Source organism: Carassius carassius, chromosome 20 (genome assembly GCF_963082965.1).
Source record: "Carassius carassius chromosome 20, fCarCar2.1, whole genome shotgun sequence".
Lineage (NCBI taxonomy): Eukaryota > Metazoa > Chordata > Actinopteri > Cypriniformes > Cyprinidae > Carassius > Carassius carassius.
The window spans coordinates 3,052,330-3,079,834 of NC_081774.1; the positions used below are offsets into that span (position 1 = coordinate 3,052,330).

The 27,505-nt window shown below is 37.9% G+C and overlaps 2 protein-coding genes across 3 annotated transcripts in view; both read left to right on the top strand.

The window, feature by feature from the left end:
* The window catches only part of LOC132096037 (polymeric immunoglobulin receptor-like), a 60,971-nt gene extending 48,980 nt beyond the window's left edge, over positions 1-11,991 (top strand). For both annotated transcript variants that reach the window (XM_059501153.1, XM_059501156.1), the window contains one exon: positions 11,838-11,991. In XM_059501153.1, coding sequence (XP_059357136.1) covers positions 11,838-11,960 — 123 coding nt within the window. In that variant the 3' untranslated portion in view covers positions 11,961-11,991. The remainder of the gene's footprint in view (positions 1-11,837) is intronic.
* On the top strand, positions 169-27,505 carry LOC132096040 (CMRF35-like molecule 1). Its single transcript, XM_059501160.1, has 9 exons — positions 169-335; positions 476-793; positions 923-1,234; positions 20,909-20,927; positions 21,080-21,142; positions 21,909-22,009; positions 22,123-22,175; positions 24,395-24,454; positions 27,162-27,505. The coding sequence occupies exons 1-8, from the start codon at positions 275-277 to the stop codon at positions 24,425-24,427; spliced, it is 960 nt and encodes a 319-aa protein (XP_059357143.1). The 5' UTR covers positions 169-274; the 3' UTR covers positions 24,428-24,454; positions 27,162-27,505.

Below are 27,505 nucleotides of genomic sequence, written 5' to 3' on the forward strand. Positions count from 1 at the left end.
TAAGATAGCAGTAGAAAATCATAGGATTTATCAAATACATTTTATTTCCAAAAGAGATGCAAATAACAATTGGAACAATAGGCTAACCTTTCAACCTAATTGTACTCATACTTCGAAAGAGTGCATCTTGGTACTAAATTCTATAAATAAGTACTTTTTGAAAGGTCCCGCCCCAGTGACAGCATTCATCCATTTGAAAAGATTTATGTAAGGGGAAGAGGGAAGTCAAGACACTCAAGAACAGAACAACTCAAGATACAGGAAGAGAAACACAATGAACGCATACGTGAAGACAAACACATTCTACATTTCAATCTGGTTTTGGCTCATTTTAGGTGAGAGTACAGTACATGCATTGCCGTGTTAATTTCTAATAGATCCTGTTTAGCATTTTACAATGACAGATTTTATGCTCAGCTGTTCATGTTAAAAATGAGAAGTGACTTTTTGTTGGACATAATGTTTTGCTTTTTAGGTGTTGAAAGCTACAGCGGTTGGTCAAACCATGTATTAACTATTTATCCTGGAGGATCTGTCACCATCCCATGTTATTATGACAAGAAATACACACAGCAGAAGAAATCCTGGTTCTCAGAGATTGATAAAACATACACATACACAAACACAACAGAGCAGAATCTGTCAGTAATTGATCATCCTGATCAGAGTCTCTTTACTGTGACTATGAGAAACCTGCAGAACAAACACAATGGAGTTTATTATTGTGTTGTGGAGACTGGAGAACAACCATCGAAAAATATAATATACGAGTGTCAACTCATGATTCAGTCTGGTAAGACATTTTGTAATTGTTTTTAATCTCATTCTAATGTTCAGTTCTCTTAAACTCTCTCTTTTATTCCTTGTGTATTTTATAATCACAAATAAATGTGTGTGTGTGTGTGTGTGTGTGTGTGTCCAGCTCCTGATGTATCTTTGATGATCAGCAGTGTATCTGGACATGAAGGTGGTGATATCAGTGTTCAGTGTCTCTACAGTTCTGGATATCAGAATAAAGTCAAACAGTGGTGCAGATATAAAGATCAGAGATGTTACACAGTGGGGAGGACTGACACATCCCAGAATTCATCAGTGCAGATCAGAGATGATGATGGGAGAAGATCTTTCACTGTGCTGATGACTGGACTGAGACGGACTGATTCTGGCTGGTACTACTGCTCTGCTGGAGGCGTAATTAATCCTGTTCACATCACTGTAACGGAGGCAGAACCAGGTACAAATGTTTTTTTCAATAAATCATAAATGTTTTGATACTATGAAGTAAAACACAACTAAATTTTTGTTATATTTTTTACTTTGTCCGCAGGCAATGTCAGTGACAAAATGTTAGTATTTAATCTTTTCTCTGTAAATGACTTTCCTTTATAATCATCTTTGGGAAATTATTCTATATTTGTCTCTGGTTTATTTCATGACTAACAGTCATTTCCTTGTTGCTCTGCTGATATTCTTCCCTTTCTCCTCCTTTTTGTTTTTGCAGAAATGAAACAAAAGACACGGAGGAGCCACAAAAGTACTTAATGTGTATTGTTTAAAATAATTATGGTTTAATCTAATTCTAAAACCTTTATGCTGAAATACATAAACAGAAGGGCTTTTCACACTTCAAATATTCAGTCAGTAAACCCTGGATAATCTGAATCGTGGGTTATCTTGTTTCACCTTTCACACTGCTCATAATTTAATCATGATTAATTCTGGATATTCATAAACTGACATTCCCACAGGTACACTGTACATCAGGGTGTCAAACTCAGTTCCTGGAGGGCCACAGCACAGCCCTTTACACTTTAGATTAAACTCTAATTAAACTCACCTGATCCAGCTAATCAAGTCATGTAGGCTTATTTAAAAACTACATGATGTGTGCTGGAGCACATGTTTTCTGTCACCGTCAATATTTTTTTCTTCTTAAATGCTGAAACTACTGCTTATGCAAGTCTATATTATAACTTCAGGTTAAAAAAAAAATAAACGGTGCCAAACATGCTTCCAAATGTGATGAATAATTCTCCCGTGGCTGAAAGCTAGGTTTAGCCTAACATGATAACCCACGGTTAACACGGTGTGAAAAGCCCTAGAGTTTATGAATAAATATTTTACGTTTCTTTTTTGGAGCTCTTTGAATATAAAAGTTTACATTTGTTTCTTTATTTTCCACAGTAATGGACTCCTGATTGTGTGGCTTCTTCCAGCTTTAGCAGCACTTCTGCTGTTACTGATTCTGGTCGTTATTTTCACCTGGAGATGGAGACGGAGACCCAGTCAGTTTGAGCTGCACTACACTTTTATTTTATTCCTTGCTATTCTGACAGCACAGATTCAATCTATATGAAGTTAATGTCAGATATTATTGTTTCCTCTTTTTAAAATGAAGAACAAGATAAACCTCACATCAGAGGGAGAAACGGCAGCAGAACCACTGACATGGTGAGTCCTTTATAAGAAGCAAGTTATGAAAATGTTGGTATAATATAGGGTTCAACATAACTAAAGGCGGACCGAGGTCAAACGCACATTTGACTTTAATTATAAATGCACTTTTTCTTAAGGTGTGTCTTTAATGTCACAGTGTCTGGGTTGTGTTCCCTGGGTTTCCACTAGATGTCCTCCTTTCCCACGGTGTCTGTCACTTTATGAACTGTCTGTTCCCTTATTTGGTCACCTTCCTTGTTTGGGTTAATTGATTAGTCCCCACCTGTCTCCAGTTCCCTCATTACCTTCTGTGTATTTATACCCGGTCTGTCTGAGTATGTGTCACGGAGTCCTTGTTGAATGTTTAATTCATGTCCGTCAGCTCTTGTCCTTGCCTTGTGTTCGTGTCTTGTTTATGTTTGGATGGATGTTTTGGTCTCGACCCCTGCCTGGACTGTTTACTCTATTTGGATTACCCTTTAATAAAAGACTTTCCTGCTATTGGTTCTCTCTCCGTTGTTTCCTTGTATCACCGGTCGTGACATTTAACCCCTGTTATGTGCTCTATCACTTCATTTTTAGTATACAAGACTCTGTCTCCTTTGATAACACAGCCTTTTCATTCTGATCAATCTAGAGATTGTTTAAGAGTCAAATGTGAGAAAAGAAGAGCCTTTGTTGTTTTTGTCCAGCCTTTCTTCTTGTAGCTATTTTCATTGTTGACCAAGGAACAGGGCCCGGTTCCCCGATAACACTCACTCTTAGCGCGCTAAGAAGACCTCGAAAGATATATCTTACCAAAGTTGTTTATGTTCCTAAGTGTGTTCCCCGAAGTGTCCCTTAGGAGGCTTCTTAGCACGCTGCCTCTTACGTCAGACGTTACAAGAGCGCTGTCCAAAGTCAGGGTGCTGAATTAGTTGGCATCGATTGCTCATGAATCGATTTTCCACTTAACGCGAAGGTGCAATACAGCATTAAGAAAGACACGTTCTGTGCAAATGAACATTCCTCAAATTATTACAGTAAAATTTATTTTAACATAGTTTAAGTTATCAGTAGAATATAGAATATAAATTAAATTATCAAATGGTCAGTAATATGTTCACATGATATGTTGATACGGTTAGACGAACCGGGTATCGCTTGCTAATCTTCCACCCTCCTTATCCCGTTGTGCCGCTTCTTGACATGGGTTTAACGACTTCTAAAAATTATATAATACACTTTTATATTAATGGTAAGGTAAAATCAGAATTGATTGGCAAGCAGCTGCAGTTACTTCTGTTTAATGCGGTATTGATTGCCATTGGTTAATGTTTTCAATAAAAAGCAACCTATCTACAATGAGAGAGAGAGTTAGATATAGAATATGCTGGGGAAGCAACGTAAAAAAGGGCACCAAGCTTCTCGTCAGAGGAACTTGAAGTTTTGCTGGACCTTGCCACCAGGTCAGAGATCACACCCCTATGGTCCACTATAACCTGCACGTTTATGGCCGCGTATCCTTTTCACAATAAGTAGCCTCCGCCTGATCAATCACTGATGAATTGGCGATAGGGATGAGTGTGCCATCCACCAGGATGTAATCCCTGGCATGGCGCAGAAGGGCGTTGGTGACAGTGTGGACGCACCTCCACACCGAGGTCTTGATTAGGCCGTAGCCCTCTCCCTCGACCTCGAGGAAGCTCTGTGTAGCAAAAAACAAAACAAAAACAAAAACACGTAGCGCTGCAAGCAGCTGGACTTCGGGGTTTAAAGCAAAATTCCGCCGCATTAGCCTGGCAAGCGCAGGTCTGAGAAAGTCCAGCAGCTCCATAATGAGCTGTCTTGGGAGGCAAATTTTTTTAATATAGCCACGTCAGGCAAAATGTCAAAAGGGCTTAAGTTTTGCAGAATAAAAAAATTTACATGGACTAAACGTCTCCGCGTCCGGCTCCGTCTTTGATTCAATACAAGGACACGTTGGATCGCTGCCATAGTTGGTCGCTTACTGGACACCACCATGATTACCCATTTATAGATCTTAGCCATTTAGAGCCAAATTGTTTGCCAGATTTTAATTATCAAAAGTGATTGCCTGACTGTGGGTGTCGCTGTTGGACAGTGTTTTCTCTACTTCCTGTTGGCCTTCTGTAGCTAATCGTAGCTCCATGTAGCTGTTTTTATTTTATTTTTTTTATTTTTTTTTCTCTAGAATCTTTATCTTACTATCACTCTCTGTTTTTTTAAGTGATAAATATAACTTAATTCACACCATATTTCTTATATTATCGATCAATCTTATCAGGCTTGAGTACCTCAAGGCTCAGTACTAGGGCCGCTACTCTTCACGCTTTATATGTTACCCTTGGGAGATATCATCAGGAAACATGGTGTTAGCTTTCACTGTTATGCTGATGATACTCAGCTCTATATTTCTTCGTGGCCTGGTGAAACACACCAATTTGAAAAACTAATGGAAGCCTGGTTTCTCCCAAGGTTTTTTTCTCCATTCTGTCACCGATGGAGTTTCGGTTCCTTGCCGCTGTCGCCTCTGGCTTGCTTAGTTGGGGTCACTTCATCTACAGCGATATCGTTGACTTGATTGCAAATAAATGTACAGACACTATTTAACTGAACAGAGATGACATCACTGAATTCAATGATGAACTGCCTTTGACTATCATTTTGCATTATTGACACACTGTTTTCCTCATGAATGTTGTTCAGTTGCTTTGACGCAATGTATTTTGTTTAAAGCGCTATATAAATAAAGGTGACTTGACTTGACTTGATTGCCAATTCACTTTAATTACATTACGAAAAAGCCTAGGCTAATTACCACCATATTAGTTCTGATACCACATAAAGTCAACTTCATAAATAGGCCTGTATCCATTGGGAACATAATTTATTATGAGTCTTAAAATATCCATAACATAAAATCATTGTTGAGCCACAATATTGTCAACATACCATAGTTTGACTTGTACTGCGCTGCGCTGATTTCTACAGACTGCTGCACAGTGGCGGAGACTAGCGTCTTGAGCTCAAACAACGCTAAGAGAGAGCTTACGAATGGTCCAGACCAACCTGACGAAAGTGTGACTTACAGAAGATATACCTAGCGTATGAACGTGTCGGGAATCGTGCCATAAGGTTAAGAGAGAGGTTAAGGAATAGGTTAAGAACTACTTAGCGATAAGAACGTTTTGGGGAACCGGGCCAAGGTCGTTAAGAAAACGAGTTATAGTCTATATTTATTATATCTGCTTCATTTGTCAGACTGATTTAAAATGGTAACTGATGAGATCATAAGAATGATCTGTTAAAAGAACCAGCTCATCAGAGGCATTTTAATTTTACACAGGCCTGTTTCATAAATGACCCTTTGATATGTGCTTTGTCATGTCAGAAATATCAGCATTTATTTAAGAATGAAACACTATTCACATATTTTACGCCACTCACATATTTCCAGGACATGGTTTTTCTTGATGTTACGGTTTTTGTGTGATTTGTATGAAATGCAGATCTACTCTAAACCTGAAGATCCTGTGACACACAGCACTATGACTGATGAAATTCCACATGTAAGTAGACCAGACATTAATATATCTATTTTAAGGTGACCCTATTCTATGAGTCTATTTTTCTTAGGCGTGTCCTGGGTCCCGTCCTTCATACCTCGATTAAAACATCTAAGATGTTTTCAAAAAATGACAGATCTTTTAATCGTGATAACTGATCTCTGGCTAATTTGGGTCTTAAAACAAATCTGAGGATTTTATTCAAATATCTGGATTAAGTTTTCTGACCCTGCGTCCCAGTGTACATACTATCTATCTGCCCTAAATAGTATTGAAAATTACTAATATCACATAGAATTTAGGATGGATTGTGTGCACATTGACACAGGTTGAGATTACGGTGCATTCTTGTGTTCCGCGAAAAGGGAAACCACGATCAGCAATGCAGTGATTGGCTGGTGACAAGACAGCAATGTAATGACATAATTAAAGAGAACTGATGACAAACTTAACACATTTCTATACCTTTATAAGGAAAGAGCAAGCAAACAAAACTACATTTAATGATATAATAGGTTTACATTTGTCACACACCTGGACTCATTTTGTGTGTTTTTGCCCCTGTGACCCAGTTTCTGTCTCTATGTGGTTTGATTAGTTCCCAGGTGTGTCTAGTCATTTCCGCATGTGTTCCATGTCCCTGTTAATTTAGTCATTCCATCCACCTGTGTTTTCCCTATTATCCCTTGTATAAAAGCCTTGTCCTTTCAGTTCTGTTTTGTCGGGTCTACTCGTCTACTTGTTACTTGTCAACTTGTCTACTTGTCCACTTGTTACCTGTTACTTGCCACTTGCCACTTGCCACCTGTTATTTGCTACTTACCTTGCCTATGTTTGATTTAATAAATCCTTGTTTCGTTTATCCCTCGGCTCCGTGTTCCTTCCAGCAGCGTAAGCCGTGACAGAAGACCCGACCTAAAAAGTTAAAAACTGCGTGTTCCCCCGTTAAGCCCAGGACGGGCTCCTGATCCTCCATTAAGCCCAGGACGGGCTCCTGATCTTCCGTTAAGCCCAGGACGGGCTCCTGATCTTCCGTCAAGCCCAGGAAGGGCTCCTGATCTTCTGTTAAGCCCAGGACGGGCTCCTGAACCCCCGTTAACCCCAGGACGGGCTCCTGAACCCCCGTTAAGCCCAGGACGGGCTCCTGAACCCCCGTTAAGCCCAGGAAGGGCTCCTGATCTTCCGTTAAGCCCAGGAAGGGCTCCTGATCTTCCGTTAAGCCCAGGACGGGCTCCTGATCCTCCTTTAAGCCCAGGACGGGCTCCTGATCCCCCGTTAAGCCGAGGAAGGGCTCCTGATCTTCCGTTAAGCCCAGGACGGGCTCCTGATCCTCCTTTAAGCCCAGGACGGGCTCCTGATCCTCCGTTAAGCCCAGGACGGGCTCCTGATCTTCCATTAAGCCCAGGACGGGCTACTGTTCCCCCGTTAAGCCCAGGACGGGCTCCTGATCCTCCTGTAAGCCCAGGACGGGCTCCTGATCCTCTGTTAAGCCCAGGAAGGGCTCCTGATCTTCCGTTAAGCCCAGGACGGGCTCCTGATCCTCCTGTAAGCCCAGGACGGGCTCCTGATCCTCTGTTAAGCCCAGGAAGGGCTCCTGATTCCCCGTTAAGCCCAGGACGGGCTCCTGTTCCCCCGTTAAGCCCAGGACGGGCTCCTGATCCTCCTTTAAGCCCAGGACGGGCTCCTGATCCTCCGTTAAGCCCAGGACGGGCTCCTGAACCCCCGTTAAGCCCAGGACGGGCTCCTGAACCCCCGTTAAGCCGAGGACGGGCTCCTGATCCTCCGTTAAGCCCAGGAAGGGCTCCAGCCCCAGAGCTTACTCCAATGCCTGCTCCTCCAAAATTCCCACCCTCCCACCCACTCCTGCCTCCTCCCCGCTGTCGTCTGGCTGCCCCTCTGCTCGCCCTCAGCCTACCATCATTGTGGTGCGAGCTCAGTGGGACCGCCATCCTCCAGCGACGCCTTGGTCGGCGTCTCCCTCACCTCCGCCTCCAGCCTCTGAGGCCTGGACTCCGCCTCGGCCCGTTGACCCGTCGGCTCCACCATGGCTCCTAGCTCCTTCCTCTCCGCCGTGGCCCGGCAGTCCGCAGGCTCTGCCTGGCTCCCTCGTCCCTCCGGCTCCGCCTTGGTCTGGCGTCGTCCATCCTATGCCTCGGGACTCCACTCCTCCGGCTTCGCCTCATCCCTCCGTCCCTCCGGCTCCGTCAGGCTCCTTCATCCCCTCGGCTACACCTCAGTCCTCGGTCACTCTGGCCTCACCGTGGCCTTCCGGATCCACATTGCCGCGTCAGTCACCAGAGCCATCAGTTCCGCCTAGGACCTCCGGCTCCTCCCCGTCACCCTGGCTCTTCGGCTCTCCGTCTCCGCCTCGGGCTCCTCCTCCACTTGCTCCGTTGCCGTGGGTCGAGTCCCTGGAGTCGGTGACCATTCCTCCTCCATGGCTCCTTCCACCGTCGGCCCCACCTTGGGCCGTTATGGCTGTGGCCTGGGTCCTGCTGGGTACCTCCTGCTTCAGATCCTTCCTGTCTCCTCCCTGGCTCCTCCCTCCGTCATCTCCTCCCTGGCTCCTTCCTCGGTAGTCCCTGTCTGCTGGCCCCCTCCTGGGAGGCTGTCCTCCACCGGAACCTCCTCCCAAGTTCCCACCCACGCCTCCCTTTGTTGTTTCTACGGTGCGAGGACGCACCTACCGGGAGGGGGGAGTACTGTCACACACCTGGACTCATTTTGTGTGTTTTTGCCCCTGTGACCCAGTTTCTGTCTCTATGTGGTTTGATTAGTTCCCAGGTGTGTCTAGTCATTTCCGCATGTGTTCCATGTCCCTGTTAATTTAGTCATTCCATCCACCTGTGTTTTCCCTATTATCCCTTGTATAAAAGCCTTGTCCTTTCAGTTCTGTTTTGTCGGGTCTACTCGTCTACTTGTTACTTGTCAACTTGTTACCTGTTACTTGCCACTTGCCACTTGCCACCTGTTATTTGCTACTTACCTTGCCTATGTTTGATTTAATAAATCCTTGTTTGGTTTATCCCTCGGCTCCGTGTTCCTTCCAGCAGCGTAAGCCGTGACAACATTTACATTTAGCAGACGCTTTTATCCAAAACGACTTAAATGAGGGCAATAGAAGCAATCAAAACTAACAAAAGAGCAACAGTATGTAATTGCAAATGCCAAGTCTTGGTTAGCTTAACGCAGTACATGTAATAATAAAAAAAATACCTTTTTTGGGGGGGTTTGTTAGTTTTTTAACATGATTCCCAATAATTGTTCACGATTTCTAGTATTTCTACAGGCTTTACTATTTTTTTTCCTTCAATGTTGTAATTAGTAATTCATTTAATTTTATCTTTGAAGCAGATTTTTTTTTCTCCTGCGCACCTTCAAGATACTCTCATAACAGCTGTCACCACTCAAATTAAAGCTTGAGTCAGATGAACTGTGTAAAAATTACTACTTTATAATTGTTTTGAAGTCTTACATAGGCTACATGGCCTATGTAAGACTTCAAAACAATTATAAAGTAGTAATTTTATCACAAATCTTTCAATAAGTAAAACTGGATGCGCTTATAGTAATGGCTTTACACAACATTTTAATGTTATTTTCATTATATTTACATTAATCTTTCCCAGACACTTATTTCATGTAAAGGGGATTAGGTCTCATCTTAAGTATTAAAAAGATGCGATCTAATCCTGTCTGCATGAAATAAGATGCTCCTGAGCAGGTTTAAGTTTATACAGACCTGTTGCTCTGACAGCAACTCCAGGATGAGCTTCAAAGAACAAAACAAAAAAATCCAAGATTACGCCAATTCGTCCACAATCAAATCGAGCTGAGTTAGAGATGTAGGAAGAATGGATCCCTGGCTGGGATTGTTAAATTGTCTAAAATGTCCAGGTTTTGGCTTTTTCTTATTGATGTGCTCTCTACTACTACTCTATTTGCTTCGCTTCGATGGCTATATAGATCCTGCCTTCTTGCATGCCATTGTTGTTATTTAATGTACAATGCCTGCATACTTATTTGTCATATGTCTGCCATGAAAGGAATTAAATTATTTCCTTATGAAATTAACTCCCCAAGCAAAAACTCAGGAGCTCACAGAAAACAGATACCATTCTGCCATGCAATAAAACAATAAAACTGATCTGGAAAAGAGATCTTCAAGGAGTGCAAACAAAACCTATTTACGACCTCCTTCCTCCCTCTCCTCTCCTCTCCCCTCCTTGCCTCTGACTCTCACTCTTCTCCTCCAAAAGCAAGAATATCCATATGCCGTGTTATATCTTGTGAAAATGTTGTTTTTTCCACTTCATGTTTAGTATCATTTTAAAGGTCTCTGTGCGATTGGTAAAATGGTCTCAATTTCACAAGAATCATTTATATTATGAGAAAGATCAAGAACTTTTGTAGAATTGTGTTCTGCTGAGAAGGAGGTGTGTGTCCCTTTAGGGGTCTTTGAGAATGTTTAACTTCAACCAGGTTTGACCCTTATGTGACAGTGGGAACCTATTGAACCAAAATGACCGTTATGTTTTTACAACTGATTTGAAGATTTCTTTGTTGTCTGGTCTGAGTATTTAAGGGGAGTGACAAAACCGTACGGGGCGATTCTGTAGTCAGATGAGCCCATAGTGTGGAGTATATGCCATATGCTGCATACTATGTATCTTTCTGAAGTCAGGTATATTATTATTTACTCAAAAATGTAATTGTGTTGAACACATTGTGCCCATAGAGCACATTGTATAGTTGTTTGTGTTACTACCTGTGCACATTGTCTAGTTAAGTTTATTCTCTAAAACACCTGAGTGCTTTGCTATACATTTTAGAACATGTGTCTTAAATTAGAATAACTGTTACATGTGTGACTATGTTAAATTTGTTTGTCTCCTGCGTGGATCACGTGGTCGTTGCCCATATGACTACAGTGTCTGTGCAGGAGCAAAGTTGCCACGCGATTACAACGTGATTCGCAATTGCAAATATCCTTTCTAAATTGGCTTCTAATTGTTTCATTATGTAATTGACATGATACCATTATACCTGACTAATAATAAAATATTATATTTGATTTATCCTAAACTCGTCTGCAATCATTATGATTAATAAACTGTGAGGAGGCATTTGTTACCGCAAAGTTACGGCCAGGATAGGTCAAACTGAAGGCTTGAGAATGATTGGAGCAGTAGGCACATCATCGGAGACCTTCTGATTTCTGTCTATCACTGCTGTTAGCAAGTTGTATGAGAAAAGACTAAATAAACTACACTTTTGTCATAAGCAAGCAGTAGGCGGCAGGCAAAACATGTATTAGTCTACCTACATCCTCTGACTAGCATCAGAATGGCGAGTTTGTGATCGTAAGATCCACGTGAAGCTAGCGTGAGACTTAAAAGAGACATTAGGTCCCCAGTGAACGGATAATTGAAAGTATAGTGAGTCCGGAATAATCAAATAGCAAAATTGATACATAATCAAGCTTTGTGATCAGTGTTTAAATAGAAACATTGTCTAAATTTAATGATCACATGAAATTGGATTCAGATTGAGCATGAAGCTAGACTAGGATTTAAACTAAATCCGGATAAATTCAGAAGCGCAAGTAAAAGACTGAATACGCATTAAACCTTCGACCAGGCCGCTAGATTCTGCTATTTGGGCTGGTGCGTGGATCCTTACAGCCATCAGCAAAGTATGAAGAAAAAAAAATAGAAAAAACAAACCCCAGAAATTTTAGGCAATTTAGAAATGAGAAAGTCTGGAGAAAGAAGAAACGCATGGTCACACTGAATTATTATTTTTTTTTTATTTCAATCCCTTTCTCCACAGGATCCCATTAATGACATAATCTACTACAGTACTATTGATCATGTTCCTGGGAGTGAAGTGATGAAGTCTCCATCAGGTGAAGCAATATACAGCATAATATACAGCACTGTGGCTCCACACTAACAGCAACAGAGAGAATAACACAAGAACAGACCAAGAGAAACACAATCAGACTGTCATCACACACCTTTCTATTTTCTTAAGCTTGTTTTAATTAATTTGATCATGGGGTGTGAACCTAATAATTTATTTTAAAATATCTAATTATATTTCTGAAAGGACCTGTATGAATAGATGTGAGAATCAAGACTATTAAAATTTCAAAACATAATTGTAAATGAATGCACAGTTCATAACTAGCCTACTCTGTCAAAAAGTGATAAAATGGGATTGTTTCTTAGCAGTATGTAATTCTACATATTGTTTTATATTCTCGGTTTAATTTCTTCAATGTGAAAATCCTTTTTAGTTTACTTGTAAAGTGTTGCTTTCTGTTACTTGCATTATTATAAACACAAGCATATATAAAATAAAGTATTGCAGTTGTATGTGTGAAGAAATAATATGACTCATTTCCCTTGATGGACTGTCATTGATCTCATCTGAATGTTCAAGTGTTACTTGTTCTTGTGTGTTTTTGCGGTTGTGGTTCACCTTTGTATTCTTTTATTATTATCTTTTACAGGAAACTGTGCAGCCACAGCACTTTTAAACTATATACTTTTTTATGTACTTGAATTTCTTATATTATTTTAGATAATATAAGAGACTGGATATACTCAGATATAATGTTGCGATATTTCAATGCTATTAATTGTGTTATAAAATCCTTTCATATTTGAAAAACATGGACAGTTTAATTTTGTTTAATCAACAGTTATTTTATTAATACTATTTGCTTTTTCAAAATTATTTTATATTTTATTTTGTATAGCGCTTTTTACAATACAATGCAACTTTACAGAAAATTATGTTTCTACAGTATTTAGTAGTAGCCTATGGTAGTGACTGTCAGTTTGTGCACGTTTTACAGGATTTTTAGAAAAAATTAATACTAGACGTAGTCAGCTAGACAATGAACATTATTAATATTATTAATTAATTATTATTATTATTATTAAGATGCAGTCACACATGTAGCAATAATTGTTAGTTCTGTTTGTTGATTCAGGGTTAGCATCATCTGAGGTCCTCTGGGGGTCAGCATCATCTCTTCTCAGGTGTTCTGGATCCAGACTGGAGCTTGTGTAAATCCTAGTTACGGCAAAACATAGAAACAAAATAGAGACATCATTAGCATAGCTGCTGATCCAACAAAGTAAAATTAGTTTAACCCAAGCTAATGAATAAAAATGCACATTTGATCAGATGCAACTACACTCACAATTTAAGAGATACATTATTCGAATGCTTGGCGAAAGAGATGCGTTTTTAATCTAGATTTAAACAGAGAGAGTGTGTCTGAACCCCGAACATTATCAGGAAGGCTATTCCAGAGTTTGGGAGCCAAATGTGAAAAAGCTCTACCTCCTTTAGTGGACTTTGCTATCCAGCGTTTTGTGACCTTAGGGAGCGTGATGGGTTGTAGCGTGGTAGAAGGCTAGTTAGGTACGCAGGAGCTAAACCATTTAGGGCCTTATAGGTAAGTAATGATAATTTGTAACTGATACGGAACTTAATAGGTAGCCAGTGCAGAGACTGTAAAATTGGGGTAATATGATCATATTTTCTTGACCTGGTAAGGACTCTAGCCGCTGCATTTTGGACTACTGTACCTGTAGCTTGTTTATTGACGAAGCAGGACAACCACCTAGAAGTGCATTACAATAGTCCAGTCTAGAGGTCATGAATGCATGAACTAGCTTTTCTGCATCAGAAACAGATAACATGTTTCGTAGCTTGGCAATGTTTCTAAGATGGAAGAATGCAGTTTTTGTAACATTGGAAATATGATTTTCAAAACACAAATTGCTGTCTAATATAACACCCAGATTTCTGACTGTAGAGGAAGTAACAATACATCCGTTTAGTTGCAGATTGTAATCTACAAGATTCTGTGTAGTGTTTTTGTTCCAATAATTAATATCTCTTTCTTATCCGAATTTAATTGGAGAAAATTATTTGTCATCCAATCTTTTACATTTTTAACACACTCTGTCAGCTTAGATAATTGAGAAGTTTCATCTGGTCTCGTTGAGATATATAGCTGAGTATCAACAGCATAACAGTGGAAGCTAATTCCGTATTTTCTAATAATATTACCAAGGGGCAACATGTATATTGAAAATAGAAGGGGACCTAGGACAGATCCTTGTGGCACTCCATATTTTACTAATGATAAATGAGATGACACCCCATTTAAGTAAACAAAATGGTAGCGATCGGACAGGTAGGATCTAAACCATCTTAGAGCCTGCCCTTGAATACCTGTATAGTTTTGTAATCGATCTATGAGTATGTCATGATCTATGGTGTCGAACGCAGCACTAAGATCAAGTAAAACTAGCAGTGAGATGCAGCCTTGATCTGACGCAAGAAGCAGGTCATTTGTAATTTTAACAAGTGCAGTTTCTGTGCTATGGTGGGGCCTGAAACCTGACTGAAATTCTTCATACAGATCATTTTTATGCAGGAAGGTGCTCAGTTGAGCAGACACAACTTTTTCTAAACTTTTAGACATAATTGGAAGATTTGAAATAGGCCTATAATTTGCCAGTACACTAGGATCTAGTTTTGTTTTCTTAATAAAAGGCTTGATAACCGCCAGCTTGAATGGTTTTGGGACGTGACCTAAAGATAACGACGAGTTAATGATATTGAGAAGGGGTTCTTCGGCTACAGGTAACAACTCTTTCAGTAATTTAGTGGGTCTCCTAGTGTTAGCTGCTTTACTGAGCCATTCTGTGCTTCTGTTAAGTTATAGTTTCCCCCTTGTCTGTTTTCAGACTCTTGCCTGTGTTTTCGGATTACCCTTCTGTCTTGCTGTTTCTGACTGTTTGCCCCTGCCTGTATTATTGCTGTGTACCTGGATTATCTCTCTTTGCCTTGCCCTGTTTGATCCCAGCAAACATTTGGACGTCTTTTGACCGTTGAAAAGACATCCGTCCGACACGTCCAGTCATGGTTGAAAAATAGTTCCAAAATGAAAGTTGAACCGACGTCTTTGACGTCTTCTAGACGTGAACTGCACGTCTTTTCTGCACGTCCCTGGACGTCTAAATGTGTCGTCTTCTGGACGTCCAAATGCGTCGATTTCTGGACGTCGTCGTTTAAATGTTTAAATGCGTTGCTGCGTAGTTTAAGTGTATGTATATATAAAGCCTGCATATAAAATAATCTCACACCCACTGTGTAACATCAATTATGTCTTGAGGTTTAACACATCTTGACAAAAGTTCTAGATTGGTCCAGTCAAACATGAATTCTGTCATTTACTCACCCTCATGTTTCAAACCTGTATACCTTTCTATGTTCTGACGATATTGTTTTCACGTTTGCTTTACTGAGTCAATGACAAATAAGAATCTTCAAGATGATTAAAATCTATTTAAAAAATTAGTTTTTCAATGTAATCTTTGTATCCATTTTGGATTTCTGAAATAAGTTTTCAGGCCTACCATTTTCGTCAGAAATATGATTTAATGAGGGGCATCATTGAATAAAAAGTGCTGAAATACTCAATCTTGAAGTCCATTATTATTGTCAAAAATGTCTATTTTCGCAGAATTTGTTTATTAATGTATTTATTAATTGCATTTATTTTTAAATACTTTAATCATATAAATAATATTAAGAATATTATATTTGAACGTGGCATAACCACCTTGCAGGAGCCATTGTCATGTGACAAGAAAATCATAAAACATAGAAAACCCTCATCATAAAATATGTTTGAAATCATTGCTATTTATAAAATCAAAGTAGCGTAAATGATGTTAAACTGTATAGAACCGACATGAATTCAAATATTACATTTCTGAGAATGCCTTCACGTGTTTTCGACTAAAATGTTAAAAGATGGTTTCTTTTTATCATGTCTTTATTAATCATGTCATTGACTTACACAGTTGTCTTATAAACACAAAGATATTTGGAAGAATATTTGTAACCAAGCAGATCTCACAATCCATTAACTGCCATTGTAGGAAAAATGATTATGATTGTAACATGAGGGTGAGAAACTTATTACTATTTTCATTTTTGGGTGAACTATCCCTTAAACACATTACAGTAGTTTGGCTCATTTCTTGTGACCTCCACCCTCAGCTCTTCCTTGAGCGAGCTTCAGGTGTTCTGCCATCGCTGCATCAGTCTCAGAGCCTCCACCTCTTCACAGCAGCTGAGGGAAGAGAATATATTTATTTTTAAAATAAATAAAATAAAAAATTTGAGGTAAATGACATGCACTTATTTTCAAAATATCTTTATGGTCTACAGCTAAAATAAATAAATAAATAAATAAAAAACCTTGGAACAAGATGAATGAATCATGAATGAAACATTAGAAAAAGGTAATCAACATGCATTAGATTTTATTTTTATTGTATAAAAGATGTTGTGTTTTAATGTGTTGCCGTTGAGAAACACCCTTAACTGGGTGTGTAACTGTGAGAAAGTGAACAGGACATTTCTGATAAGACAGGAGGGCTGTGATGTCCCCTGAATAATTAATTAAAACGTACCAATAAAAATTTTGAGATAAATGGCATGCACTTATTTTCAAAATATCTTTATGGTCTACAGCTAAAAAAAAAAAAAAAACTTGGAACAAGATGAATAAATCATGAATGAAACATTAGAAAAAGGTAATCAACATGCATTAGATTTTATTTTTATTGTGTAAAAGATGTTGTGTTTTAATGTGTTGCCGTTGAGAAACACCCGTAACTGGGTGTGTAACTGTGAGAAAGTGAACAGGATATTTCTGATAAGACGGGAGGGCTGTGATGTCCCCTGAATAATTAATTAAAGCGTACCAATAAAAATTACATCAATAAGTAACTTTTAGCCTACTAACTAGGGTTGTGCCGATAGGCGATAGTATCGTGTATCGACGATCGTCAGAGATATCGACATAAGCAGATTTCTCTGTCGATAATCAAGACGATATTAGGCTCATTTTCCTATTAATGTATTAGATTATAATAATAATAACTATTATTTTTATTTGGCTGCTTATTTTAATTCGGCTATCAAACTGCCCAGTTATTTCACTTGAGCACCGCATTTCACACACACACACACACATAGGCCTACACAGTGCGAGCGCAGGACGATTAGAGCCTGTATAGTCGCTGAAATTGTCCGCTTTGACTCGGATAACTCATAAATCCATGAAATGAAAGAGATAGAAAACGACGAGTTGGTGTTAATGGCTGCTACACTGCAACGCTCTCTTATCATACATGAGAGATTAACTCTTTCTTGGTGTCACAAATAAAGTAAAGACAAAATAATTAACAAGGCGGCAGAGCGAACTTATCATCCATAGTGGTTCTCACGTAGTCCTTCTCTTAAAGACTGATCACTTAACTTATAACACGCACTATGTGGTGATGACTTAGGAGTACGTGAGAACCACTATGGATAATAAATTCAATCTGCCGCCTAGTTATTATTTTCATGCACTCCGCACTATAATGTGATGCATGCAATAGTTTCGGCCGTTACAAAGTCTCCATCCACAAACAGACATACATGGTCTGCAAATAAAAGGTATTTCATTGAACTTTAACAAGTAATCTGAACGGCCTTTATATGTGCACTATTTTAAACGAGCCCTCACTAACTGAGTTTAATGCCACAGTTATGTTAGAATGCATCTCATTCTTGTTTCTGTGACGGTGCGTCAGACTCGTCATGAGGCGCGCGGTCCGGAGCGCTGTATGACTGATGCATCAGTTCAACTCAACTTACTCCAAATATATGAACTTACCTGTTTTAAATACTTTATATTTAACGTGTTCGTTTATGCCCAATAGTAGTGTTAAACTGATGGACTCTAAATGAAATCTACTATTGATTTTCACCGTTGACTGATTTTGCAGAACATTTAGACTGATAATTTCAGTGTGCAGATACGGACGCGCGATATGACAGTTGCGTCCGACTATGTATGAACTAGCTGTTTTAAATACAGTATTTTTATATTTAACGTTAGTTTATCAGTATGTTTGAAAGTATATTTTTTCGATTATTGGTGATTCCATAAGCCTCTCTCGCTCACCTGCGCGGTTTAAAACACTCAATGATTTTACAAGGACAAAGAGTCTCTCTCTAGCTCCACCCATCCACGATAATATCATGTATTGTCGATCTCACAGGCTGACGATATGACGATCTGAAAAATGACCATATCGCCCAACACTACTACTAACGTTAGCGAATTTTAGCCATACTCAGTGAATTTCAGTTGACAACGTGGGCATCATTTCTCTCGGTTCCTTCCTGTCAAACAAGTAAAACTCAAGCACGTTAATCAAATAATACAAAATGTACTTATGTATTATTGTATATAAATTACAAAATGTATTATTTTATATAAATTACTTTTTGTACCCAACAGTAGATTTTATATAATATATATCGATACATCTCCCTCCTCGAGTCCTCTTCGAGTCCTCTCCTCGTGGTTGCCTGCTGAATGTTCCGGAACCGGAAGACCGCGAGATCTCGCGAGATAATCTATCCTATGGCGGGATTTTGTAATATCACAAAATATATTACTATGTTTTGTGTTTACATCTTGGCAGCACCGTTTTGGCAATTACATAAAACTCAGACCGAAATGGTGACCGGATATATATCTGTTTTACATGTATATGCATAGATTCCATAAAAATAATAACAACGAATACATAAAACAGGTTGAAATGATGACTAAATTGTAGCATGGCAATCACTTGACCACACTGGGAAGTTTGTGATTATAATTTATTTAAACAAGATAAAGTAAATATATTTACTTTGTATAAAAACATTTTTTTTCCTGCTAGTCTTGCTTGGAGTCTTTTCACAACGGTGACAAGACATGTAAAATATGTCAGTGGACGTCTATTCACAACCTCTTTAAAACCTCTTAAAAACTACTTGGTGCACTTAAATTAATTATTGACGTATTAATCAAGGTGTACGCACAGCTTTTGCATATTCCACAAGGATTTCATAGAGGGTCACGATGGACGTGTAATGCACGTGTAAAAGACGTCAAATAGTGACGTCCTCTCACAACCGATTCACAACACGGGTAAATATTGAACTAAACGCAGCTAAAAGCCAAAGTAACAATTATACATGCAACCCCATAGAACTATAGACATGTACAAACATATCTGAATGCATTTTTAGGAAATGTTCTGTGTTACATATTTCTACCGATTTATGCCATCCTACCGTGACTATTTTTGGCCGGGCACACGACGTCGCCGTCGGACCAATGTTTGCTGGGCAGTGACGATTCGAGGAGGAGATGCAGAATGTGCCTCCAAAAAACACTCATAATCTGCTAGGCATGCGATGCACATGTGTTTCCAGGCAACAAGAGACTGTTTCAACCCCTGGCATGACAAGCACAAAAAGTTGAAAAGTTGTAAACTGTAGGAGATTGAGGTTTCTAATATTTTTTTCTTTCATTTTTCATAGGTATAGAAAAATATAAACATATATGAATAGTTTGTACAAAAGTAAAAAAAAAAAAAAAAATAAAATAAAAGGAAAAAGCCTAGTCTCAGTGTATTTTGTGTGGTGTCAGATGTCAGTTCAAGTAACTAAAGGAGCATCGGTGACTCCTAGTGGCCTTTTGTGTTATAGCAGCAAAAAGTCCCACAGAAACCACATTTTTTTAGATATCAAGATGAAATTTGAAACAGAACTTTGTTAGACGTATATTTACTTTTTTGCATTTTTTTTTGTGAATTTATCAGAATAAAACTAATATTTCAGTAAATTTTCATAACAATAAACATAAACTTCAATAGGTTTTAGACAAAAATATATTTAATTTAAAATATTCCAATTCAGCAATAATCTTCCAAATGTCTTCTTTCAAAAGAGACCATCTTTATGTTTATATTCCAAAGTTTTCATGAATTACAACTATTTAAGTTTGTATAGTGCATTTTCACATGTATCCCCAAAGAGGGGGGTGACAGTTAAAGGGTTAACTATTTATCCCCCCCCCCCCCCACACACACAGAAATGGTACCGGGACTAGTGTTAAGACTTTGCAGTGGTTTGCACTTTGTTTTAATTTTAAGCTTAATACATTTTGACCTTCCAGCAACCCATATACAGAACCAGTGATGAAAACAATAGTTGAAAATAGTCTTTTTCGTATTGATAAAGCATTGTATTCTCTTTTTCAAGCTTCACACAGTAAACTTCACTTAGTGTCTTCCTAATGCTTTTACCATAAAAGTAAGACCTAATGAGCTTGTTTTATTTGACAGAAAGTGTGACCATACAAACTGGCACTGTGCAGGACACGTCAGTAATTTAATTACTTTTGTAAATTACATCTAAGAAATGTATTATCCAGAAATAAATCATTTCAAGTCATTGTGCAATATGAATACAAAATTTGCAAATATTTTTATGTGGGTTCCCACACATCCAAAATGTACATGTGACATAGAATCATTTGTTTCTCATAATTTTCTGTTGATGGGGCACATTTGTAATTTCTCCACATTAAGGATCAGATAAAAGTGTTGATAATAAAATGTATATTCTGTATTTGCTTTATACTTATTCTTATACATCTGTTTGCTAAATGACAAGGCTAAAGTCTGTATTTTTTTTCTTTTAATGTCAATCTTTTCATCCAAATGGGGGATTTTTTTAAATTCTTAATAAAAAGGTTTGGTTTTTAAATTGTTTTATTTATTTATTTATTTTTGTAAATCATCTTTTGTATTCTGGCTGGTACTTCTGCTCTGTAGGAGAGACACTGAATCCTGTTCACATCACTGTAACGGAGACAGAACCAGGTACATATTTTTTCAATAAATCATAAATGTTTTAATACTACATATGAAATAAAACAACTAAACAACTTTTTTTTTTGTCCGCAGGCACTGTCAGTGACAAAGAGTTAGTATTTAATATTTTCTCTGTAAATGGTTTTCTTTTATAATCATCTTTGGGAAATTATTCTATATTTGTCTCTGGTTTATTTCATGACTAACAGTAATTTCCTTGTTGCTCTGGTGATATTCTTCCCTTTCTCCGTCTTGTCTTTGCAGAAATCAAACAGGGATTTTCAAGAAACATAATAATGAAACAAAATACACTAAGGAGACACAAAAGTACTACATGTGTATTGTTTAAAATAAAATAATTACGGTTTAATCTAATTTTAAAACCTTTAGGCTGAAATACATAAACAGAAAGGCTTTTCACACTTCAAGTATTCAATCATGAGTCAATCATGATCTTGTTTCACCTTTCACACTGCTCATAATTTACTCATGATTATTTCTGGATAATCATATACTGACATTCCCACAGGTACACTGTACATCAGGGTGTCAAACTCAGTTCCTGGAGGGCCACAGCACAGCCCTTCACAGTTTAGATTCAACCCTAATTAAACTCACCTGATCCAGCTAATCAAGTCATGTAGGCTTATTTAAAAGCTACATGGTATGTGTGCTGGAGCATATGTCTTCTGTTTTCTGTCACCATTTGATTATTATTATTTTTTCTTCTTAAGTGCTGAAGTGCTGAGGCAATTCTTTATTGAAAGTCATTACATTTGCCAAGTATGGTAACCCATACTAGGAATTGGTGCTCTGCATTTAACCCATCCAAGTGCTCACACACAGCAGTGAGAAGTGAACACATCGTGAACACACCCCCGAAGCAGTTTTATAACTTCAGGTAAAAAAAAAAAAAAATGATACGAATAATTATCCCGTTGCTGAAAGCTAGGTTTAGCCTCACATGATATGATGAGGGTTAACACGGTGTGAAAAGCCCTAGAGTTTATATGAATAAATATGTTTTTATTACATTTATTTTTTGGAGCTATTTGAATATAAAAGTTTAAATTTATTTCTTTTTTTTCCACAGTAATGGACTCCTGATTGTGTGGCTTCTTCCAGCTTTAGCAGCACTTCTGCTGTTATTGATTCTGGTCGGTGTTTTCACCTGGAGATGGAGACGGAGACCCAGTCAGTTTGAGCTGCACTACACTTTTATTTTATTCCCTGCTATTCTGACAGCACAGTTTATATCTGTATGCAGTTAATTTCAGATATTATTGTTTCCTCTTTTTAAAATGAAGAACAAGATAAACCTCACATCAGAGGGAGAAACGGCAGCAGAACCACTGACATGGTGAGTGCTTTATAAGAAGCAAGTTATGAAATATTGGTATGATAATATAGGTTCAACATCACTAAAGGAGCACCGGGGTAAAACACACATTTGACTTTAATTATAAATGCACTTTTTCTTAAGGTGTGTCTCTTAACCCCTGTTATGTGCTCTATCACTTCATTTTTAGTATAAAAGACTCTGTCTCCTTTGATAACACAGCCTTTTCATTCTGATCAATCTAGAGATTGTTTAAGAGGCAATTGTGAGAAAAGAAAAGCATTTTTTTATTTTTGTCCAGCCTTTCTTCTTGTAGCTATTTTCATTGTTGACCAAGGAACGGGTCCTTAAAGGGTTAGTTCACCGAAAAATGAAAATTATGTCATTAATAACTCACCCACATGTCGTTCCAAACCCGTAAGACCTCCATTTATCTTCAGAACACAGTTTAAGATATTTTAGATTTAGTCCGTGAGCTCTCAGTCCTTCCATTGAAGCTGTGTGTACGGTCTACTGTCCATGTCCAGAAAGGTAAGAAAAACATCATCAAAGTAGTCCATGTGACATCAGAGGGTCAGTTAGAATTTATTGAAGCATCGAAAATATATTTTGGTCCAAAAATAGCAAAAACTATGACTTTATTCAGCATTGTCTTCTCTTCCATGTCTGTTGTGAGAGAGTTCAAAACAAAGCAGTTTGTGATATCCGGTTCGCGAACGAATCATTGGATGTAACCGGTGTAACCAGATCTTCTTCTCACCAAATTGAACTGAATCGTTTGAAACGGTTCTCGTCTCCAATAAGCATTAATCCACAAATCACTTAAGTTGTTAACTTTTTTAATGTGGTTGACACTCCCTCTGAGTTAAAACAAACCAATATCCCGGAGTAATTCATTTACAGTACACTGACTGAACTGCTGTGAAGAGAGAGATGAACACGGAGCCGAGCCAGATAACGAACAATAGACTGACTCGTTCTCGAGTCAAGAACCATTTCTGTCGGATGCGTCCGATTCGAGAACCAAGGAGCTGATGATACTGCGCATGTGTGGTTCAGCGTGAAGCAGACCGACACACAGAGCGTCTGAACTGAACTGGTTGCGTCTGAACTGAACTGGTTCTTTTGGTGATTGATTCTGAACTGATTCTGTGCTAATGTTATGAGAATCGGTACGCGGAAAAGAACCGAACTTCCCATCACTACTGGTGATCCGAAAACCGATGCAACCGGTTCTTGACTCGAGAACGAGTCAGTCTATTGTTCGTTATCTGGCTCGGCTCCGTGTTCATCTCTCTCTTCACAGCAGTTCAGTCAGTGTACTGTAAATGAATTACTCCGGGATATTGGTTTGTTTGAACTCAGAGGGAGTGTCAGCCACATTAAAAAAGTTAACAGCTTAAGTCATTTGTGGATTAATGCGTATTGGAGACGAGAACCGTTTCAAACGATTCAGTTCGATTTGGTGAACTGGTTCAAAAAGATTCGGTTACATCGAATGATTCGTTCGCGAACCGGATATCATTTATCTGTTGTGTTTTTAACTCGCTCATAACAGACCCGGAAGAGAAGACAATGCTGAATAAAGTCGTAGTTTTTGCTATTGTTGGACCAAAATTTATTTTCGATGCTTCAATAAATTCTAACTGACCCTCTGATGTCACATGGACTACTTTGATGATGTTTTTCTTACCTTTTTGGACATGGACAGTAGACCGTACAGACAGCTTCAATGGAGGGAATGAGAGCTCTCGGACTAAATCTAAAATATCTTAAACTGTGTTCCAAAGATAAACGACTTGAGGGGGAGTAATTAATGACATAATTTTCATTTTCGTTAACTAAGCCTTTAAGAAAACGAGTCATTGCCCATATTTATTATATCCGCTTCATTTGTCGGACTGATTTAAATGGTAACTGATGAGATCATAAGAATGATCTATTTAAAAAAAAACAGCTCATCATAGGCATTTTAATTTTACACAGGCCTGTTTCATAAGTAACCCTTTGCTATCATAAATAACAATTTCAGAAATTACCCTTAATGTGTGCTGTGTGTGTCATGTCAGAAATATAAATACAAAGTTATGACCAACAAACTGCTAGTTTAAATTATTGGACTTATTTCAGACAATATTTCTGACAAGAATGCAACACTATTCGCATACTTTATGCCACTCACATATTTCCAGAACATGGTTTCTTGATGTTACTGTTTTTGTGTGATTGTATAAACGCAGATCTTCTCTAAACCTGAAGATCCTGTGATATAAATCACTTTAAATAATGAAATCCCACATGTAAGTAGACCAGACATTAATATAGGTACCTATTTTAGGCTGACACTATATTCTATTCTTCTTAGGCGTGTCCTGGGGTCTGTTCTTCAGATCTCTATTCTTCATATGTTTTCAAAAAATACCAGATCTTTTATTCATGATAACTGATCTCTAGCTAATTTTGTTCTTATAACTAACTTCCCTAAATAGCATTTAAAATTACTAATATCACATAGAATTTAGGATGGATTGTGTGCACATTGACGCAGGTTGAGATTACGGTGCATTCTTGTGTTCTGCGAAAAGGAAAACCACGATCTGCAATGCAGCGATTGGCTGGCGACAAGACAGCAATGTAATGACAAATATATAATTAGACACCTGATGACAAACTTGACAAATTTCTGTACATTCATAAGGAAAGAGCCAAGCAAACAAAAGTGCATAAATGTTATAATTGATTTACATAGGGATGCACTGATACCACTTTTTCCAGTACTCGCTCGATACCTATATTTTATTTTTGGTACTTGCCGATACCGTATACCGATACCAATATTTTTATTGCATTTGTAAAATGTTTTTAATATTGAATGCAGAAACCAAAGGAGTATCTATAATGTTAGTTGGTTAACTTAATTTATTAAATAGATACAGTCAAACCAAAATCTATTCAGACACCTTTAACATTTCACATTATCACAGTTTATTCTCTATAGTTTAGAAGATGGTAATAAAATATGACAAGCTCAGAGTTAAACTGTGTCAGAACAAATTCAACTTGATAACGTTGATAGAAAGGTATGTAATGGATTACAATCAACCAGAAAATATTCAGACAGCTGTTAGTATGACAGTTTTTACACAACTATCAATGCTTATCAATACAGGCAACCGTTAGCCTTAATGACTGTCTGTAGTCTCCTGGGCATGCTGTCAGGTTCATGCAAACCTGAACTTCAATTTTTTTCCCCAGACAGGTCTGAATAATTTTTGGTCCCAAATTTGTATCCGTTTTACTGGTAGTCCATTGTATGTAGAATTTTGGGTTATAATTTGTCACAGTTTAATTTGCTATCCTGTCTTACATAAATTAACTATAGTGTCCTGCACCCACTAGTAAAAAAAAAAAAAAAAAATTATATCTGGTCTCTGGTCTAATTTTTGTTTTGACTGTGTATCCTTCGCTTATTTTCACACTTAATTATGCCCATTAAATTGTATTTTACAAGTTTTTGTTACTCACTTTGTTTTGGTGTAATAATGAAGGGAACCACTCATTATAAATCTCCTGTGATATTTACACAAATAGAAGTCACATTTTTCTTTTTCTTTTTACCTGAAATGTGCTGTGATTTATATTCCATAGCCACTCATATAATGAAGAAACAGTCAAGCAAGCAAACCACGCGCAACACGTGCATGTTTTTGTACTGTTGCAGAAGGAGAGGGTCAGTAACGTACTGTCGAGCGCATTAAACACAGGCTGCTAGATTCTCTTTCGCCAGAAAGTCATGTATGCCTAAGGTTGATGTTTAATAATAAATAATGTTTATAGTGATTGCCCCAATATGGTCTTTTTTTACGATTTATCAGCTCGCGCATTTCAGCTATACAGGGGTTAATACTGAATGTTTAACATTATATATCTTAAGTAGACAACCTTAATCTCTTATAACTCCATTCTGCTGTCTGTTGTTCTGTTGTCAGTGTTTCTTTGTCTGAATACAGCACTTATCACATGCTGTGTGGTATCGGGCATTTTAGTGAGTACAGGTCCAGGAGCTCAGTATTGACCTGATACCAATACCAGTATCGGCATCGGTGCACCCCTAGATTTACATTTACATTTAGCAGATGCATTTATCTAAAGTGACTTACAAATGAGGAAAATAGAAGCAATCAAAATTAACAAAAGAGCAACAATATGTAATTGCAAATGACAAGTATTGGTTAGCTGAATATAGTAGCCTACACGTGATAATAGAAAAAAATTAAATGTGGACTTTTCCCAATTATTATATTCATGATTTCTTGTATTTGTACAGGCTTTACATTAGTTTTTTCAATGTTGTAATTAGCAATTCATTTAATTTTATCTTTGAAGCAGATTTTTTTATTAGATTTTTTACAGTTTAGTTCTCCTGCGCTCCATCAAGACCCTCTAATTATAGCAGTCCCAACTCAAATTAATGCTCTATCCAGATGAACTGTGTATCATGTAACCTTTGTAAAACTTCAAAAAAATTATAAAGTATTAATTTTATCACAAATCTTTCAATAAGTAAAACCGGATGAGCTTATAGTAATGGGCGATACACAACATTCTAATGTTATTTTTATTATGTTTACATTATTATTAAAACTGTCCATGGATCAGTAGGGTATTGTTATATTCTTCTATTATTTCATGTAAATGGGATTAGATCTAATATTTTTAAGTATTAAAAAGATGCGATCTAATCCTGTCTACATGAAATAAGATGCTCCTGAGCAGGTTTAAGTTTATACAGACCTTTTGCTCTGACAGCAACTCCTTTGTGAGCTTCAAAGAAACAAAAAAATCCAAGATTACGCCAATTCATCCACAATCAAATACAACTAACTGAGTTAGAGATGTATGAAGAACGGACCCCTGGCTGGACGAATCCCAGACAGGACAAGTCTGGAAAAAGACACGCATGGACACACTTTTTTTTTTTTTAAATTACAATCCCTTTCTCCACAGGATCCCATTAACGACGTAATCTACTACAGTACTATTGATCATGTTCCTCGGAGTGAAGCAATGAAGTCTCCATCAGGTGAAGCAATATACAGCAGCATAATATACAGCACTGTGGCTCCACACTAACAGCAACAGAGAGAATAACACAAGAACAGACCAAGAGAAACACAATCAGACTGTCATCACACACCTTTCTATTTTCTTAAGCTTGTTTTGATTAATTTGCTCATGTGATGTGAACCTAATATTTTATTTTAAAATTCCTAATTATATTTCCAAAAGGACCTGTATGAACAGATGTGAGGGTCAAGACTATTAAAATGTAAAAACATAATTGTAAATGA